The sequence below is a fragment of the Vanacampus margaritifer genome, chromosome 1 (genome assembly GCF_051991255.1).
Source record: "Vanacampus margaritifer isolate UIUO_Vmar chromosome 1, RoL_Vmar_1.0, whole genome shotgun sequence".
Classification (NCBI taxonomy): Eukaryota; Metazoa; Chordata; class Actinopteri; order Syngnathiformes; family Syngnathidae; genus Vanacampus; species Vanacampus margaritifer.
This window is the reverse complement of record NC_135432.1, coordinates 18,605,734-18,620,201: the sequence shown is the minus strand read 5'-3', so window position 1 is coordinate 18,620,201 and position 14,468 is coordinate 18,605,734. Positions and strand designations below refer to the sequence as shown.

General features: G+C 39.3%; 1 protein-coding gene across 14 annotated transcripts in view; it reads left to right on the top strand.

Annotated features, from left to right (window-relative positions):
* plch2a (phospholipase C, eta 2a) overlaps positions 1-14,468 on the top strand; it is a 145,007-nt gene that overhangs the window by 103,744 nt on the left and 26,795 nt on the right. For all 14 annotated transcript variants that reach the window (XM_077579892.1, XM_077579823.1, XM_077579813.1 and 11 more), the window contains 4 exons: positions 1,586-1,732; positions 3,974-4,219; positions 4,397-4,524; positions 13,668-13,838. In XM_077579892.1, coding sequence (XP_077436018.1) covers positions 1,586-1,732; positions 3,974-4,219; positions 4,397-4,524; positions 13,668-13,838 — 692 coding nt within the window. The remainder of the gene's footprint in view (positions 1-1,585; positions 1,733-3,973; positions 4,220-4,396; positions 4,525-13,667; positions 13,839-14,468) is intronic.

Sequence of the window (14,468 nt, the reverse complement as noted above, 5' to 3'; positions counted from 1 at the left end):
TGCTGCATTTTTTTTTATACGCCACCCGGGATCTATGTTAATTGCACGTATTGGGCGGCAAACTTGTTGGGAAATATAATCATTGAGTTTCTGCCATTATGATGAGCAGAAGTGCAGTAAATGGGGCATGACACACAGGAGCAACATTCAATTTAAGTTTTGACACAAGCATTTTTCTCGCCTTTGGCTTTCAAGCTCATAGATGGTCAAACAATCAAACGCAGGCCATGGCTGAAATTGGCCAACATTGCCCCCTGGGTACCCTCCTCCTGGTCGCAGTTTTGCCTTGCCCGCAAATTTTTCTGTTAACACCGGCATTTTTTTTTTTTTTATATGTATGAGTAATGGAGCCTGCATGTGGGCTCGCTTGGCACCCCGTAGTGAATTTGCCCTGGGCGCTAGGTTAGCTTCAGTATTAATTCTCTCAACAGGCTGTGGTTGTGCCAGGAAATGTAACAGGGGATATCTGAGGTCAGATCTGTGTCACTTGACCAGACTATCCTCAATGACGGATGAATCACCAATTGATTTGGGATGAGGTTCATGTCAGAAAGAATGCAAACAAAGAAATTCAATCTTATTAATTGTTTTGTCTGCCTGTATCTAGTAGTAAGCAGTGTTGTGAATAAATGTAGGCATGCTAATGCATACAATACAATATACTAATTTAGGTCCAAATAATTTGCTGCCAAAACAGGCTATAGGCAAAAAGGTAAGGCTACAATTCTTCACAGCATTGTTACCTCTGGAGCTGGACTGACTGTCATTGGCATGCCTGTCATCTGAATATGACATGTTGACGTTATCATATTGCTCAGAAATTGTTACAGCTGGCTTCTTCCTGGTGACTGTAAGGAAGTTTTGCTTCATTATTGCCCTTTATTATTATTTTTTAAACATGTAAATAGAGTTGTAATTGGTATATCATTTCATCTTGGACAAATTTCACTATGGATGTTTTTGACAATATTTTATGAAATGTTATTGTCTTGTGCATTAGCCTCGTTACTGTGGCCGGGAGGTTCAGAGACGACACAAGTGATCGCAACTTTATTTACACATTGACAGACACTTGACAGTTATTGTGCTGGCCGCATGCCTGCAGCCTTGGGGCTTGTAGCTATTCCACTGTTGAATACTACACCATTAGCTTCCTGTGGAGTTACTGACCATTTCACACGGAAATAATGTCAAGAACATATACTCTGTTCTCAGTGTGGTTGATAATTTATTATTGTTGATGTGAATTATGATAGATTCCCACAAAAAGAAAAGAAAACAAAACTGCTGGCTGGCTTGTTTTGTTTTTCTGTTTGATTAATCAGTTTGGTGTAAATTTGATTTTGTAACACTGGTGATGCCTGTCCAATCACTTTCTTCTTCCAATGAGCCACGACTGATGCTTCTAACATAACGTGTGCATTTGCCTTCTACCACCCATTGTTCATATTGTATTACACACAATCCACTTCCCCTCTTGAGAAAAAAAAAACATGGCATGTGTGCTTTGAGCAGATTGTTTTCCTAATTGTCAACTTTCCATCCTTTTCAACATTCTGTCTTGTCTGTTTGCTTTTCTCCCCAGTGGAGAAATGTATGAGCTCCATGCAGAAGGGTACCCAGATGGTGAAGCTTCGTGGCAGCTCCAAGGGACTGGTGCGGTTCTTCTATCTGGACGAACACAAATCCTGCATCCGCTGGAGGCCATCGCGCAAGAATGAAAAGGCCAAGAGTGAGTGTCATTTTCCCTGTAATTACAATATAATCATAGTGCTGCAAATATATGGAGAAAACTGCTATTTCTGGCCTGGCTGATTTCCATTATTTTTATATGTCGACACTCTTCGAACCTTTGACATTTCATTTAGTCTGGATAAAATAGACTGGGTAGCTGCATCAACTACTGTAAATAAGGGAATTGAGTTTAATAGTTAATTTCATAACCCCTCCGGGTGAATTATTATTTGAAATTAAGAATGAGAAATGACAGTTTAGCATATTGCACGACTCTTCCAATTCTATGAGTTAACCTTAATGTTAGAATGCGAGGGAAAGGCGAAATGGTACAGTTCGTGTCGAGAGTTTAAAAAATGTTTTTTTCATGTTTGAACAGCATTGAAATCAAATTTTAAGGCTTAATGTGTTCCATTAATATGACACTCTTCCATGCTTAAAGTGTGAACCCTAATTAAGACATTTTGTTGAACACTTCCATCAAAAATCGCTTCGGCTGCATATTGAATCGATACGAGAATTGCACGCTGTAGTATCGCAATTATATTGCCGAATCGATTTTTTTTTTTTTTAACACCCCTACTGTGTAGCAGTAGCTGCTTTACAGGTTTGAACTACGTTGCCCTCCAAAAGTATTGGAACGGCAAGGCTAATTTCTTTGTTTTTGCTGTAGGCTGAAAACCTGAAACTTATGAAAACTTGCTTCATCAGAAGATGAAAATGAGACAGATCAAAAGTTCCGTTTTTTTTATTTAGAGGTGCTATCATTTTTGGTGATCTGGATCTGATTAGACAACTTAGTGGAGAGCATTATTTGTAACAAAGATGAGGAGTATTGGAACAACAGATTGACTTAAAATAGAATGAAGTGAATAAAACCTCAAGTCTGATTTAGATTTAAGATCCTAAATTGAGTTTTCACGCTAACATATTGCACACACTGTTGTGGGCGGGCGTGTTGTGGGAGATCTAAGATTGCAGTCTTTTGGAAGTGAGTAAGTGAATGTTCGCTCACTCTAAAAGTTGGCATACGCTGTTGGCAATTGGTGCAAAATTTGTGAAGAACACTGTATTTACTATAAAAGCAGGTTTTGCGCATGAGGTACATTTGATTGTCTTTAAACATTTCCTTAAGTGTGGTAGAACAATAGAAAGCAGCAGCTTCATAGACTGGTTCCTTATGGAGGCTCATCTCTCTCTCTCTCTCTATCTATCTATCTATATATATCTATATCTATATATATATATATATATATATATATATATATATATATATATATATATATATATTCAAATATCGGCAACTGGTGTGTTGAATGTTATTAGTTTCTTTGAAGACAATGGAATGTTCTTACTCTCTTATGCTCTCCTGGTTTGCAATGCCGTTTCTCAAAACACACATGTTTTCAAGCTTTGTACGTTTTTATGTGATTTTACTTGACATTTTAAGAAACATCCACGATAAATAAACTGTAAACATCTGATATAAATAAACAGTTTGACCAATGCGGATAGCTTAAATAAGCAATTTTTAAATGGCATTGAGTCAGGCCCATCATTCATCTATTGAGGCACTGCATGTAGATACAATGCAAGTGTCAAAGTAATGCAAGTGTCACCATGTGGTGTCTAATACTGTAGAATCTTCACCCCACTGCAGCTTATGAAAATCAACTTACTTCACAGTGACCTGATGTATGTTGTTGTATTATTTATGAGCTACACTGAGAAAAAAACATTCCACCCATAGTGAAAACCACATGGGGGGATACTGAATACAACAGCAGCAGCAGCTCAAGTGTCTCATTGAAAGTATATTATGTACTGGTAAGATTAGTTTATTTTTGTGTCTAGTATGGTGCATGATTGAAAGTTTAGCTAGACGGATGCATTATGTATGGATGAGTTATGTCAGCAATGTTTCATTCTTGTCAGGTTGTATGAATGAATGTTGTGGTTATCCACAACTCATGGTCGGATGCTTTTCTAATACAGCATGTAGAGAACAAAAATCAGATCCTTTAATTGGCGGTAAACTGCATTTACAGTACGGAATGTAATATTCGGCACCAGTAAAAGTTTTGCACACTTATTCTGTTTATTATTAGTGTATCAACTAATTGTGCATTATCTAGTCTTATTAAACAATAATGTGTTGTTTCACTTACATACTTGTTTCCATCTAAAGCATTTCATTCAGGTAAATAACATTGTTATTCTTCTCTGTTTCCTGCACCAGTCTCTATAGATTCTATCCGGGAAGTGGGTGAGGGTAAGCAGTCTGAGATCTTCCAGCGTTATGCTGAGGGCAGTTTTGACCCCAACTGTTGCTTCACCTTGTACTACGGAGAGCACATGGAGTCCCTTGATCTTGTGTCTGGTACTGGTGAGGAAGCGCGAACTTGGATCACAGGCCTAAAATATCTGATTGCTGGTATCAGTGACGAGGACAGCCTGGCCAAGAGGCAGCGTACTCGAGACCAATATCCTTTGGCGGCAGTGCTTGCTGACTTGTTGCTGCATGTTCAGTAGCTTTGACCATCTACTCTATATTGCACAAGCATAAATAGACCTTTTGAATCAATGATGTTGACTAGAATTGACAATCAGCACATTTCCCTATATCTTGATGGAAAATTTCTTTAACTGTTTGATATCACATGGCTAAAACAGACCTTCACAGAGGCTGATAAGAATGGCGATGGGAGCTTAAGCATCAGTGAGGTCCTCCAGCTGCTTCATAAACTCAACGTCAACCTGCCCCGACAAAAAGTCAAACAGATGTTTAAGGTACAGTAGGGAACGTTGTCATTTTATGTCTTCATTTTGCATTGTTATTGATGCCATAAGAACATTTCCAGAATTCCCCAAATAAACAGAGGTGGACACGTCAATGAATTTTGAGCGTCAAAATATTCAATAGTTGGGACACACATCTGTCATCGTCAATATTTCGAGCCGAACCATCAATCTGTCGTTCATCAATTGCTCAGTAAAATGAGCATTAATCAATGTTCCGTCAAACGTCATCCGTCAGCAACCTGGGATGTCCGTCATTAACGGATTGCCAAATTTATTGGGGGATCACATTGATAGATGAAAACCCCCTTCACTCAAGATTTAGTTCGTCAATTTTCGAAGTTTCCGGTCAATGGTCAATAAAATGGGCGTCTGTCACTGACGGACCTTCCATCAATATTGATGGAAGGTCCATCTCTGCAAATAAAGTGGGGTTTTATTAATGTGGTTGTTTCACCTCTACCTTAATTTTCACAAGACTAAAATTAAAATGATTGTAACCCTAGCTGCAGTGTTCATTCATTCATTCATATGGTAAATTGGTAAAGTTTTGGTTTATACCGCATTAGATGGTTGATACCTATTAATGTTATGGCTTATTTTGGTACCCTTTGCAACTTTTACCAATTGGAAATAAATAAATAAAAAAGCATCTGTGCTTGCAGAGTGACGATTATCAGTTAATTTTCAGCGCAATACAACAATAAGCTGTAGAATTCTTAAATGCATTTTAAAGGGGAAGTCAACCCAAAAATTGCCTTTACAATAATATCTTGTATGTGCCACCACTCGTCTAAACACAGCATTCTGATTAATATTATGTTTGTGGAATTTCAGTTAAGACGCAAAATTCTAACCTGGCAATAGCCAGACTGATATTGTGATTCACTCGAGACTTCTCCACAATATCAATCTGGAATTGCTCCACAGTGATTTACTCGGGAAAAGCGGGACATTCTGTACAATACTTTGAGCTGATTGGACGCTGCGGCATCTTGCACGTTTGTTGTGACCAATCACGACCACGGATGAAAATGTTTTCATTCTCGTCAAAGGGGGAGAAAAAGTATGAACATTTTTTCCAGCTAAAAATGCACGATGTGCCTTTCGCTGTTCAAGAAGGAAACTGAGTAATTCTGCGAGAACAGAATTAATTGCAGCGTCCATTTGTCCATGTTAGGTAAGGTTTGTTTGTTTGCCCCGGCGTTGGCGCTGGCTTTCTGGTTTCGTCACAGCTGCATATCACGCCCCCAAAACAATGTTGCTCTGTGATTGGTCCGAACCACCAGGGGAAAACAACGGGCTGGGTACAAGATGTATTCTCCGGAGTTTGCAAACTCAAATACCGCAAGAATTCATCCTGCAGAGCAAGGTTAGCAAAATTCACCCGTTTTTATCCATCTTACAAATTTTGCCACCCGCTGTCAACTAAAAATTGTATCTACAGAGCTCAGGTAACAACCAATCATGGCTGTTTTATGAGTTTGATCATGTGACATTTGCAAGCTAAGCCGCAATTGACCTTACCGTGGTACGCCCCTCCCCGCCCACTAAATGCGACAAGAAGCCCCCTCCGACATTTACCGGTCCAGATGAGCTAAAGTGCTGCATACACATTAACGTCAAAGTTGTCAGATTTTCCTTGTGATTTCACGGTCAGGAGTTTTTAGCTTCATTGACTGCCAGACGTTTTCAAAAACGGGTTGTCGCCAGTGCCAGCCGATTTAAGCATTTTGACTGATCTTTCAAGGTCCACAGAAAATGTTGTGTTTGGACTATGGAAACACACATACTACCAAATGAAAGATTGGACTCTCAGCTTTCATCAGAAAAAAAAGTTTGTTTCTACCTTATTCCGTTCTTCAGTAATCAACAATAGAAAATGGTTACTTTCACCGAAATTCTCTCTTTTGAAACAAAAAACGGAGAAAAAGAGCTTTTTGTGAAACGATGTTATTTCATGCACTCTAGTGAATTCTACACTTCTTTTTGTCCATGAATGATGCCACAAACACCTAAATAGTGCTTTACTTCTGTAAAACGCTTTCACCAACAATGAAAAAGTGTTTTTTGATTGCAAAATACGTTTATTTCCATTCAACAGTGTAACAATTTGACAAAACAATTTCGCAAACTATTTACAAATGTGTGCAACTGTGGTACTACTTACAATTATGTGGATGTTTCAAATACAGTTTTTCCTTTTGTAACGCTCTCCTGCGTGCAAGGAGACGCCAGGACTCGCACAACAGTTTACTTTCACTTTCACATTGGTCCGTTTTGCGTGCAAACGTTACACTTTCTTGACGGCCTTTTTTTCCGGGGAATAAAAAGCAAGTAGCAGACTGTACACACTTCCTCCGATGAATATGCATTGGACTCGGGGCACTCTCCGTCGTCCGATCGAACGTCCGCCTGTGCGTGCTCGGTTGCGCTCCGCGTTACGACACCGTCATAGCCGCCGCGTCAGCGGTTCCAATTTCGCCGTCAAGCTCGGATTCACCTTCATCATCATGGATATCAATGTACTATTTTAGCGTTGGTCGATGCCTTTCGTCTTGTAAGTGTAGAGCTGCTTGCAAACGCTCGCCATTGCCCGTTCCCTCCTCCATCTAGCTCCATCTAACGTCTTCTACTGCCGCGTCAATGCTTTCCAACCACGGAGTCACCATCATCTTCATCATCGATGATGATGATCGTCATCAACAATGTGCTTTTTTAGCGATGCTTTTGGTCTTTGAAAAAAACGGCTCTGGCGTTAGCTCCTCGCGACCGGCCGCCATTTTTCCTTTGTTTTCCATTCTGATCTCCTGCTCAACGCTCTAGCTCCGCCTCTACTGACGCCCACCCGATCTTGTCAAAAGAGAGTCATCGCTGCCCTCTAGGGGCCAAAAATAGTCATTAGGCTCAAAAAACCTGCTTAAAACTTTCAGGAGAGCTCCGCAAGCCTTCCCAGCACCCGTTTCAAAAAAAAAAAAAAAAAAATGGGAGGACGTCTTTTAACGTCTTTGGCGCTCCTCCGTAGGTTTTTGCAGAACGTCATTTAACGTCTTTGGCAGTAAAAGAGTTAGGACGGCCATATTTCTCTTCAAAGCAAGCAGAGGGGGCTTTAATTTCTTTGGTGAAGGGTATCTTCACTCCCTCTTCATGCAGTTTTGCCCAAAAACAAAGAAATACACATCGCTACTACACAAGTCAGAGAAAGACAACTCACGCCTCACTCACTTCGACTGATTGTAACAAACGCGTAGACAGTTAGCTACCCGGAGCTATCGTTAGCCTTTGGATAAAAACAACAATAGAGAACCTTATCTTAATGCAGACACTTTTCTGGTAATTTTGGAAGGATTCAACTGTTCGTGTGGTCTTCCACAAAGTTTGATCCAGCGCAGACATTCTTCGTAGTTGTTTGAGGGTTTAGGGAAGGGAACAAACCGGACACGGTTATCTCTTGTACACAAACCGCAACTACAGCGTTTAACCATTTTTATAGATTTGTCCTTGCTTTTGGATAACCACGCAATGCATCACCGTTAGCTGGATTGCTATGTTTGTCCACAGCAAAACTCACTTGCCGAGGCAGACATGACGTCTTGCGTGTTGATTGGTTTACTAGTTTATGCGAACGTGGTTTATGGTAAGGTCAATTGCTTGTTACCTGAGCCTTGAGCAACTGTGATGTCATTTTCAGTCGACAGCAAGTGACAAAATGGCCGCCCACTGAGATGGATTAAAACAAATGGATTTTGCTGCTTCATTCATGTTCCACAAACGCAATATTAATCAGAATACTGTGTTTAGGCTAGCGGGGCTACATAGAACATATTATTGTAAAGAAAAAAATTGGTTTGACTTCACACTTAGGCGAGGAAAGTTTGCAAATCTTAAAATATATTTTAACATTTTAAAATATATTAACATGAGTGTACTTTCCTATTCCTATCATTCTGACAGAAGTGGCCATTGGTTTCCTCTATTTTATCTTTTTGAAATGTCACCAGTAATTTTTAGAGCAATAAAATATGTTTCTTCTGAATTTATTATTATACGTATTCATTTAACTCATTCACTGCCATTGACGTCTATAAATGTCAAAAATTCATTTTAACTATTTCTATTAGTTTAACAATTTTTTTCCCACTTTTGTTAACAATATACTATGAAAGAGTATGAAAACCTAGACATTTTTTTAATAATCTTTTCTTTTTGGGGGGGCTGTTAATAATTAGGGGCGTCAGGCGATAAATTTTTAAAAAATTGTAATTAATCACATGACTTCAATAGTTAACTCACGATTAATCACAAATTAAATGAACAATATTTTTTTGTCCAGGTTTTCATACTCTTGTTAACAGAAGTGGGAAAAAAATGGTAAACTAATAGAAATAGTTAAAATGAATTTTTGACGTCTATAGCCGTCAATGGCAGTGAATGAGTTAAATGGTGACCCCAAAAAACTGACATAATTTTGTAGTGTAACAATGTAGTCAATACTCACTCAAGTGAAAAAAATTTAAAGTAGAAGTTAAGGCATATTTTTCTTTTTTTTTCTCCCGTGACACGTTTTTTTAAATTATTTTTTTTATCAAACTACCCCAAATATCAAGAATTATAGCACACCCTATTTATCGTCTTTCTGAAATTAGCATGTAAGCAACCCTGCCTCATGCAAGTCAGCTGAGGCACTAGAGAATGTTACGCAAGACGTGCTACACCGTGTTTGGCTGGTGCTCTGCTACCATTGTCATTGTGCATATTGAATGTGTTCATTTTCGTATTCAATATGTTATTCAAATTTTAATAAATGACATCCAGCCAATTTAACTTGGTTTGCCAAGGACATGTACTTAGATAATTTTTTCGGACACGCTGAATATAGACAATAATTGATGAAATCTCATGCTTAAAGTCATTTAAATCACTTTGATTGATTTATTGTTTTGTTTCAAATTTATCGTGATGGTGAATAAATCCTGAATCCCAAAACTTCTAGTCATTGTTCAAATACAACCAGACCTAACTGTAAATGCAACCTGTGTCCCATCCTAAAGCACCTGAAAACCGCAACTGCTTCCCAGACATTGCAGAAATTGAAAATGTACCACTCAGAATTTAAGATGACAGAACTCACACATTTAGTCTGGTACTGTTCTTGCCAAGCAAATTGTTGCAGCTGTAAAACGTTATTTTATTTGAATTTGAATTTATTGTACTCATTGGTGTCCCTCAGTGGAAAATTCCCACTCCCACTGTAATGTATACTTTTGTCTTTTGTGTTGCACATCACACATTGAAGCAGACACACACATGCAGGCCTAGCTGAAAGGAGAAAATCAGGCATCAATTTTGCCATACATCCGGATGTAAGTTTTTGCGGACATGGGTTGGAACTGATGTTGGAAAATTCATAGACAAGCGCAGGCTTGCAGATCTGCGATCAAAGTGGCTAATTTTAGTCCATTTAATTGCGGTGTCTTAGTCCTGTACTAGTATCTCCTGTCGCCCAGCCTCAATTTTTTGTGTGTCCCCAACATATCTGTGCTGCCCAGTGCGATGATATAAAAAATATAATCCAAACATTCAGAGGGTTTGATGGCCGCTGTTCGTATATTTATGAAGGAAATATGTTGACCGTGCCGTCAACCCTGTGCCGGTGTTAGACATGGCCTGAGCAAGTGTAAGTTATATATCAATTTAGCCACTCCTTTTGCTACATCGGACTGCTTTGCCAAATTGGAAAATCTGCAGCGAGCCTTGCACTGATCCGAAAGTCAGGATCTGCCGGCCTTTTTGCCAAGGTGCAGATGTGCTGTCTGCAACCATAGAGCTCTCAGAGGGAAAAATTTGTTTAAAGAATGCTGCGCCACTTGAGCTGGGGTTGATGGGGACAGTGCTTTACTCAAGGCCACCTTGAGAGTAGCCAGCAAGCAGACAAGAATCTCACCAACAACTACATTAACTGCTGCCAGTTAGTTTATGCTTAAAAAATGTAAGCAGTTATTGATAATATTGATATTTTTATTATAAATGTTAACATTAAATGTTATTTAATACAGGGCTTAAAGTACTCCAGCACGGTGCCAGATTTCCGGTGTAAGAGCCACTAGCGCAATGACAAATCCAACGAAGTAAACTGTTTTCATGTGGAGAATATTTGACACGTCTGGCAAAACACCGCCAATGCGGAGAGAAGGCCAACTTCAAAATAACCTTCTCGTACCAAGTAATATGTGGCGCGCAATGCCAAGAAACACTTTTATTTAGATTTTTTTCCCCCGGGAGAGTTTTGCCAGTCGCGGCGCAACGGATCACTTGACTCGTCCTACGGAACGTGTCTGCTGTTCTTAATGCCGACATAAACTATTGCAACCAAAGTCAACAAAACAACTTTGTACAGAAATCACGTTCGATCGCCAATTAAGGGCACTAAAAGAAGACTTAATTACACTGGCATTGTATTGCACGGTGCCTATTGCCAGTGTTTAGGGCGTCTTTAGCGTGTTAACGTTGCTAGCGGCTGCAGCTGGAGCCATGATCGGACTACTTTTCAAAGGCAGTCTAACCGACGTGATGATTTGCACACTTTAATGCAGACAGCCGGACACAGTTGCCGTTACTAGAGATCAGTTTGATAAACCCAGCTCACTCAATTGTGCTGTTGACGGTCAACAAAATCACAACTGTGGTTCTGACGTGACAGACCAAAAACTACTCAACTTTGAATTTCATTTAATACAAAGTGCTGTACATGGAGTACAATTCAGATAAATAAATAAATAAATAAGAAATAAATAAGAAAATACAGCAGGTACCATTAAACATTGAAACAATGATGAGTCTCATGCCGAGTCAAACGGCAAAGAACAGAGATGTGTTTTAAGAGTGGGTAGAGAGGGAAGTTGCCTAATATTTAATGGAACGTCATTCCAAAATCCATTGGGAGAGATTTCTCTAAAATCTACGACTTTCTAGAGAGGAAAATAATGTGCTGTTAAGCACAATTTAAAATATAAGTAAAACTAAAAAGTTGATTATCTAGAAATGAAAGTTGGTCTATCATTAGTAAGTGGAAAAATATTTTTAATGTCTTCTGTATTCATAATTGTTCTTTCACTATGCAATTTTTTAAAAATCCAAATACCTGAATATTTGATAGAATTTTCCATAGGATATTTGAATGACAAAATATTCAATAGCTTCAGCACTAGAAGGGACTGCAACCTGCAGTGCTATACTGTACTATACATAATAGAAATGGATAATGAAAGACATGACCTAACACTTGGGGAGGACTGGCCATCGGGAATTTCATGAGTTTCCCAAATGCCCAGTCCACCCACGGCGACAAATCGAATAGTAGAATACCAACGATTCGGCACGTTGGACACTGCACCTCCGCTCCCGGGAAAAAGTTCAGGCACAGGATTTTTTTTTTAAGCCCTGGTCTCAACAAACATTAGTTCCGTGGGGGAATTATGTCAACGAGCACCACAATACCATTGGGTAGGTATAAAATGAAAGCAGAATTATTCAGGACTAACGAAGGTTGATGCACACACACTGTAATGTAACCAGCTCCTTGTGAAATGACACAATCACAATGCCCACAAATTTGCCAATACGTTGGAATTTACAGTGTTTGGAACTAGCTCGTGCCCACGAAGTGGGAGAGGAAAAAATGGCATCGCAGCGGAGGGAGCCACAAGTGATTTCAACCAACAATCAGCAGTTTGCTAACCTGTGGACAGCCAGCGAGCAATTTATGTTTCTCGTACAACCTGACTTGAAAGCGACATGACGGACGAAATTCTTCCCCGTTTTTGTGATGACTATTTCAGGAGTAGGACGACCACTTGAAATTATATTATTATTTTCCTCAAAAGTTCTCCGCAAAAATAGCACTCATTGTGACTCTGCGATTAACTGAACCACTGACTGTTTACCACAGAACAATTCAAGTAAGCCCATTATGCGCGTTGTCAGATGAGATGCTTTACTGTCAGCTTTTTTTACATTCAAAAGGCGCACATACAGAAACAACCTCTCGGAACTAACACAATTTTATTTCTCATTGTGCATGCGTGAAACAAGCTGTCGGCTTTTCAGCTCGCCGTGAGGAAAACAGGACAAATTACACAGGAATTTAAGACCAAGACAGTTGAACTGTTACTATACTATAAGTATTGTATAATAGAGGACACATGATTTTATCGAAGGGCTTGGGCATGCACTGCATTAATAGCTTATTATGACCGCTCACCACTGATATGTTTGTCTTCTACAAATGAAAATCCCACCAGGACTGTAGTGAAATATTGTTTGGACAAACACGATCAAGTAATTAGCAATGCTTGTCAAAAGAAAAGAATCCTGGCAATATCCAGTGAGAGTCTGTAAAATTAAATATAGAGGGAAACTTTAGAGTCCCAACTTGCTCGTGTCATAAAAAGCACAAAATAATTAGACCACTGTGTTTTCCTCCAAATGTGTTTCACTTTGTTACAGTCGGACACATTTTATCTTTGGGGTTATTTTTATGACACACACATGGTAGACTGATTTAGATTTTTTTTTTGGGACAGATTATTCTGCTGTTTTTGGCACTGAAGTAGGCTGAATCCTTAGCCTGTAGCATTGCTGTATTTTAAATGGACCAACAAAAAAAGGCAGGCTTCACTACTGATGCTTAGCTAAATGATTTATCACAGCGGACTTGTAGATGTAGCTGGGAAGGAAAAGCTCTGTTGGAAGAGGCAGCTACAGCAATTCTTACTAATGAAATAATCCATATTAGCTGCTGAACTAAAACGCTGAGCACAAGCCTGCTAACAAGTTAAGTGCCCGCTTCATACATAATGAATTGGAAAGAGCACGGATAGATTGATGTTTTGTGTCCAATGAACGTAGTTCTCCGACTGAGCATTTGCCACAGCGTTATCTGTGGAAGATACGTTCTCACTAACAAGATTGCTTTTGAAAAGAGTTCCTCCAGCGCTGGGGCTTGAAAATAATGCATGCTGGCTGACTTGGAAAAGAACACTGACCCTCTCTTTGAACAATAGTATCAGGATTTGTCACAATATGACCAAGTACTATGCATGAAGTGGACTCATTTGTTTGCACCTGTTTTGCAGGAGGCCGACACTGATGACAACCAAGGAACTCTGGGATTTGAAGAGTTTTGCTCCTTCTACAAGATGATGTCGACTCGCCGAGACCTGTACCTCCTCATGCTCACCTACAGCAACCACAAAGACCATCTTGATGCGGATGACCTGACCCGGTTCCTAGAAATAGAGCAGAAGGTACTTACATTGTTATATTTAAAAATGACGCAAGAGGTATTACAAATGGGCCTGTTTAATGTAAATAAGGCTAAATTTGGCCTTGGGAGTTTGCATGTTAGTTAGCAACCCACATTCTCAACTACAGTGAATTTAATATGTCATTAGGAGGGAAGATACTGTACAGTAGGTACTTTATATCATTTTAGAATATGTTCCAAAAATTGGTCCCAGATCACATCTAGGAGGCAGAATGTGAGAACATGCCATCCATTCCACGTCAAAACATCATGACTGCCATTAATCCAAGCATTGGAAAAGTGACAGCATTTTGGGTAATTTGGCTGAATATGAGCAAATGGGTGAATTCTCTACATTTCAAAATTATTATAACCACTGTGCCAGCAGTCACATCATGATAGTGACCCAGTTCCATTATCAGCAAAAATGTCTGTTACAAAACTGCCCTCACCGCAGTTGACAGGTGATGTGAGCTGATTCGGAGCTGTTTCTTTCCTTCTCCACACTCATTCTAATTACCAATTATTTTTGAGTGAATAGTGTCTTCTTAACTTTGTAGCAATGTTTTATCTTGGTCTTGGTAGGGTGAAATGTTTAACCGACTTTAGTTTGCATTGCTGAAGAGTTGCT